Here is a 5,657-nt window from a genome sequence, read left to right on the forward strand (position 1 = left end):
GTATTTTTTTTTTTTGAATTAAAAGTAATATTTTTTAAACACTCTTGAAAAAAGAATTAATAACGTTAAAAAATTCAATTTTTAAAAAAATTAATTTAGCCTATTAATTAAATTTACAAAATTAGTATTTATAGTGGGAAGAAAATTAAAATTTATTGCAAAAGGTGGGTCCAACTTAGATTTAGTAGGTGACAGATGAAGTGGGTTGCAAATTTGAAACAGTAATCTGTTCCATTCTGATTAACGGACAGAGAAGGAAAATGGAGAAGATAAGTGCGTTCGTTTATGGTAGTAATGCTAACAATTTGCTGAAGTTTCAGTACAAAATCCTCCTCCATTAATGGCGGCTGTGGCTGTGGCTCCCACAAGCTTTACAGTTCTCTGTATTTGGCATCTCTCTCTCTCTAGAACGCGTATGAACGGTTGATGCTGCTAATTTTTCTGCTCTTTTCTTTGTAATGTCTATGATCGGTGCATGTAATGTCTATGATCGGTACTTGTATTGTCTATGATCGTTTCCGCCATGCTTAGCTACTCCTCTTCCTTCTCCTTCCGCCGTACACTTCAGATTTTTCTCCTCTTCGCTGCCATTTCTCTCTCGTGCGTTGTTGTTCTAAGAGAACTCGACTCCCTTCGCGACTTCCCTCTCTTCTCCTTGACTACTTTCTCTGATTCTTCTCCTGCTTCGTTATTCCTCCCTTCCCTCCATGATGACGACAACGAGCCTTTTGCGGTGAGTTAACTCGGTTTCCTTATTTTTACCTTCCGTTCGTGCTTTGGTTTATTAATTCGTTAGTTTTTGTGTTTTTTTTGTTATTTTGGTTTGTGGCTATCATTCCAGTTTGCTTAATCGTGTTTTTTGCTTCTCGTTCGTTTCGAATCGCGAGTTTTAATTTCATTGATGTGAAAGTGGATTACAATGAATAATCCTTGATGTTGAGGGATGGGGTGTAATGAACACGAATATGGAAATAATTGTTCCTCGTTGATGATGCCCGAAAATATAGAAACGATTGTGACATACCTGTCCAGCTGAAGTTTTGATTATCTTTTATACGGCTTGCATGTCTGCACTCTGTGTGTTCATCTATTCCTCATCCTCTCTGTCTTTCAAGCATGAAAGCAGAGTTGATTTTGTTTTCTTCTTTGAATTTGAACCTTCAAATCCTTGCTACATTCTGCTAATTTTGCTTTTCTCTGGGTCTGTTAGGGAATGTGCTAATGCTATTTAGGTTGTCTAATATTGCTATCTTCGAAGCTTTCTTTGTTTTCCTAGTTAAAATTCTAGCATTTTGGTTTGAAATAATCTACTTCTTGTCCATTTTCTTCCTTATTTTACATAAGAGTTGCGTGATTTTTCATGAAACCAAGGAAATGATGTTATGTTGTGAATCTCTGAAGAATAAGAAGCTTAATGTTGTTTTGGAAGATGAATTTCCCTGCCAGAAGAACACGCATATAGTAGCACAGTGTGGCTGATATGAATAATGTATAGGAATGTAGACAGACTTTCTCTACTTGTATATGTTGAGGATTGTTGGGAGAGAGTCCCCACGTTGGCTAATTTAGGGAATAATCTAGGGTTTATAAGTAAGGAATACATCTCTATTGGTACGAGGCTTTTGGGGAAGCCCAAAGCAAAGCCATGAGAGCTTATGCTCAAAGTGGACAATATCATACTATTGTGGAGAGTCGTGATTCCTAACAATATACTCTTCTTGTTGCTTGTAAACTATTATGCTCTGAGTATTGAACTGTTATGGATTGGGGTTTTCTTTCATGCTTAAATTTATACTTTTAGTACCCCTTTTGTCTGATTATAGGACGCTGATGAGTTTGGACTGGACAATGTCTTGAGGGATGCTGCGACAGAAGACAGAACTGTTATTTTAACCACTTTAAATCAAGCATGGGCATCTCCTAATTCAGTCATTGATCTCTTTCTCGAAAGCTTTAGAATTGGAAATCAAACTCACCAACTGTTAAACCACTTGGTTATTATTGCATTGGATAAAAAGGCATTTGTTCGCTGTTTGGATATCCATATTCATTGCTTTGCTCTTGTCACCGAAGGAGTTGATTTTCATTCAGAGGCACATTTTATGACACCTGACTATTTGAAGATGATGTGGAGAAGGATTGATTTTCTGCGAACTGTTCTTGAGATAGGGTACAATTTCGTTTTTACGGTACCATACTCTCTCCTTTCACCTTGAGATTGTTGCTTCCTTAGTTTTTATTAACATCAATTATTCGTTTTTCGATTTCCTTTTAAAGGTTGGGATAAGTATTATCGTGTTGAGGTAAATCATTTACTACAAGGCAACTGCATATGGACGTTGACCTTCATGACCGATATGGACAACATGTATCAGGGTGTCTTCTGTCTTATTTGGGTATCCAACATTTACCTGGTTGTATCGAGTCTAAAGTGTTTGACGACATACACAATATCGAAACCTAGTGTTTGTGCTTCATAACTATATGACATGACAAATATTGAATAGGTATCAAACTGGATGACAATGTATCTTTTTAATTTTTCTGATTAAGAAGTCCATGTTCCAATGGATGGACCTATTCTCTATGGGAGTTCAGGGAGAGGCTTCCAGGCAAGGAAAGATTCCTTTATTGATTATATCTCACCTCTGCTCCACAAGCTCATTCTAAATTAGGAATTCAAGGTCACTCCAGTGACCACTTTGATGTCTTCCTCATTCACCGTGATAGTGCGACAACACGAGCTTCGAAAGGGAATCAGGCTAAAATTCTTGAACATGCAGGGAAATATCTTTTTTGGATAGGGGAAATTCCTTTATCAATCAAATGTCACCTCTCCTCCCCAGGTTGATTGAGGAATTAGGGTCAATCCATTGCCCACTTGGTTGTCGTCCGCCTCCACTATGAACAGTAACTCCCATATTACAAAACATTGAAGCCTCACCATGTTCTCCCTGGCCTTTCATTTCAGTATCAAATTTCTGCTTACGGTAGCAAGACGTGCCTTTCTTAAATTTTTGTGGTTTGAAATCTGCTACTTAGCTGATCAACATCTCTTATACTTTCACAACTCTTGGCTGTTTACCAATTACTTTAGGATGTATCAGTTTTTGCTTCCATGTATGCTGAAGGATGGCAAGGATACTTAGATCAAGATATAATATTTTTAGTTTTTATTTCTGTATTTCTTCTAATTCCGCTACTCTTGTTACTTCCTTCAGGATGCTGATGTTATGTGGTTCAGAGATCCATTCCCATTCTTTGATATGAATGCAGATTTCCAGATTGCTTGTGATCAATACCTAGGCATCCCTGAATATTTAGGCAACAGACCGAATGGAGGGTTCAACTATGTGAAATCCAATAACCGTTCGATTGAGTTTTACAAGTACTGGTACTCATCGCGGGAAACTTATCCGAAATACCATGATCAGGATGTTCTTAATAAAATCAAATACGAACCTTTCATCAATGACATTGGGCTGAAGATTAGATTCTTGGATACTGCTTATTTTGGTGGGTTCTGTGAACCCAGCAAAGATTTGAACCGTGTATTAACCATGCATGCAAACTGCTGTGTTGGACTGAAAAGTAAGCTTCATGATCTTAGAATTATGCTTGAGGATTGGAAACGATACATGTCTATGCCACCATATGTTAAGGGATCATCAATTTCAGTTTGGAGAGTTCCTCAGTACTGCAGGATTGGTAACATTTCTAGTATTAGGAGTTACTAGTCTACTCTTTTGTTTTAAATATACTTCTGGTTAAACATACTTCTGGTTTAGGGAGTCCTATTCTTTAGGATTTATTAGTCTATTCTTTGTGACTTTTTAAGTTTTTTTTTTTTTTTTTTTTTTCTTCTTATGATATTTTTAGGTTCAACTGTTGCTGTAAAGGCTATATAATGACATGGTTAGAATTAATAAAACAGAATTTAAGATCCAATTGTTTATATTCTCTGCTGTAACACTCTGTGGCTGAACTTATCAATTGGTATCAGAGCTAGTTGGAAAGGAGTGCTGTAACACTCTGCGGCTGAACTTATCAATTGGTATCAGAGCTAGTTGGAAAGGAGTTGCAATCTTCAAGTGAGTGATCAAACACGGAGAGAATGAGTGATGACAAAACATTAACGAAAATTCCTCACTTTGATGGTCACTATGATCATTGGAGTGAATTGACGGAGAACTTGCTTAAAGCAAAAGGCTTATGGAGCTTGGTGGAGAATGGTTTTTCGAAACCAGTAGAAGGGACAAAATTGACTGTTGCACAACAAGAACATCTTGATGATGTTAGAGTCAAGGATCATCAGGTAAAGCATTACCTGTACCAGGCAATTGATCGAACTGTCTTTGAACAAATCTTGGACCGTCGCACATCTAAGATTGTTTGGGACTCAATGAAGAGAAAGTTTGGTGGAAACCAAAGAGTGAAGAAACACATCTAAGATTGTTTGGGACTCAATGAAGAGAAAGTTTGGTGGAAACCAAAGAGTGAAGAAATCACTCCTTAATGCATTAAGAAGAGAGTTTGAGGTTCTAGAGATGAAAAATGATGAAACCATCACTGAGTATTTTGCAAGAGTGATGCAAGTGCTAATAAGATGAGAAGCAATGGAGAAGAAATGTCAGAAAAGAAAATTGTAGAAAAAAATCCTACGCACCCTACTTGACAAATTTACATACGTTGTATTATCAATTGAAGAATCAAAAGATACTGATACTATGTCCATTGATGAGTTAAAAAGTTCGTTAATGGTGCATGAACAAAAATTTCGACGTCCCAGCAACAATGATGAAGAACAGGTGCTGAATGTTGTAGGTCGATCTAGTACAAACAACAGAGGGAGAGGAACGTACAAAGGAAGAAGGCGTGGAAGAGGGAGAATAAATTTCAACAAAACAACTGTTGAATGTTCAAAGTGGAAGAATGAAGCAAATTATGCTGAGCTTGATGAAGAAGATGAGATGCTGCTGATAGCCTATGTAGAACTCCATGGATCAAAGAGAAGTGACGCCTGGTTCTTAGACTAGGGTTGCTCAAATCACATGTGTGGTAATGAAAACATGTTTTCAAGCTTAAATAAAACTTTTACTCACCGTGTCAAACTTGGAAATAATACCATAATGAAAGTATCTCTAAAGGCATAGTAAAATTGTTTTTTTTTTTTGCAAGAAAATCGTTATATCATTGGAGAAGTATATTGGACACCTGAACTCAAAAACAATCTTTTGAGCGTTGGACAACTTCAAGAAAAGGGAGTAGATGTACGATTAAAAAATGGAATATGCAGTATTTATCATCCACAGAAAGGAAAAATAGCAGAATCAATTATGAGTGCAAACCGAATGTTCATTTTGCTTACAAAGTCATCAATCACAACAATTGAAGGGAGTTGCCTCCAAGTCTCTAATACAGATCAATCAACACTTTGGCACTATCGTTATAGTCATCTCAGCTACAAAGACCTTCGTATTTTGAAACATAAAAACATGGTGGAAGGTTTGTCACAAATTGTTGATCCAAGCATCACTTGCGAAGCATGTATAAAGGGCAAACAACATCGGACTCCGATTCCAAAACATAGTCAGTGGAGAGCAACTGAAAAATTAGGACTTGTTCATGCTGATTTGGGTGGTCCGATTACTTTGTCT

The 5,657-nt window shown here is 37.0% G+C and overlaps 1 protein-coding gene across 1 annotated transcript; it reads left to right on the top strand.

Moving 5' to 3' along the window:
- Positions 1-260: 260 nt before the first annotated feature.
- LOC111781293 (uncharacterized protein At4g15970) lies at positions 261-3,776 on the top strand. The gene is made up of 3 exons (XM_023661807.2): positions 261-733; positions 1,824-2,189; positions 3,222-3,776. Exons 1-3 carry the CDS (start codon positions 509-511, stop codon positions 3,735-3,737), a joined length of 1,107 nt encoding a protein of 368 aa, XP_023517575.2. The 5' UTR covers positions 261-508; the 3' UTR covers positions 3,738-3,776.
- Positions 3,777-5,657: the final 1,881 nt, after the last annotated feature.

The sequence above is a fragment of the Cucurbita pepo genome, chromosome 1 (assembly GCF_057944985.1).
Source record: "Cucurbita pepo subsp. pepo isolate OVF chromosome 1, ASM5794498v1, whole genome shotgun sequence".
In the NCBI taxonomy this organism is placed as follows: domain Eukaryota; kingdom Viridiplantae; phylum Streptophyta; class Magnoliopsida; order Cucurbitales; family Cucurbitaceae; genus Cucurbita; species Cucurbita pepo.

Excerpts from the sequence above, each read along its gene's own strand:
- LOC111781293 (XM_023661807.2), top strand. The coding sequence starts at position 509 with ATGATCGTTTCCGCCATGCTTAGCTACTCCTCTTCCTTCTCCTTCCGC. Across the intron at positions 734-1,823 it reads ACGACAACGAGCCTTTTGCG|GACGCTGATGAGTTTGGACT; the intron begins GTGAGTTAACTC and ends GTCTGATTATAG. Across the intron at positions 2,190-3,221 it reads GGTACAATTTCGTTTTTACG|GATGCTGATGTTATGTGGTT; the intron begins GTACCATACTCT and ends TACTTCCTTCAG.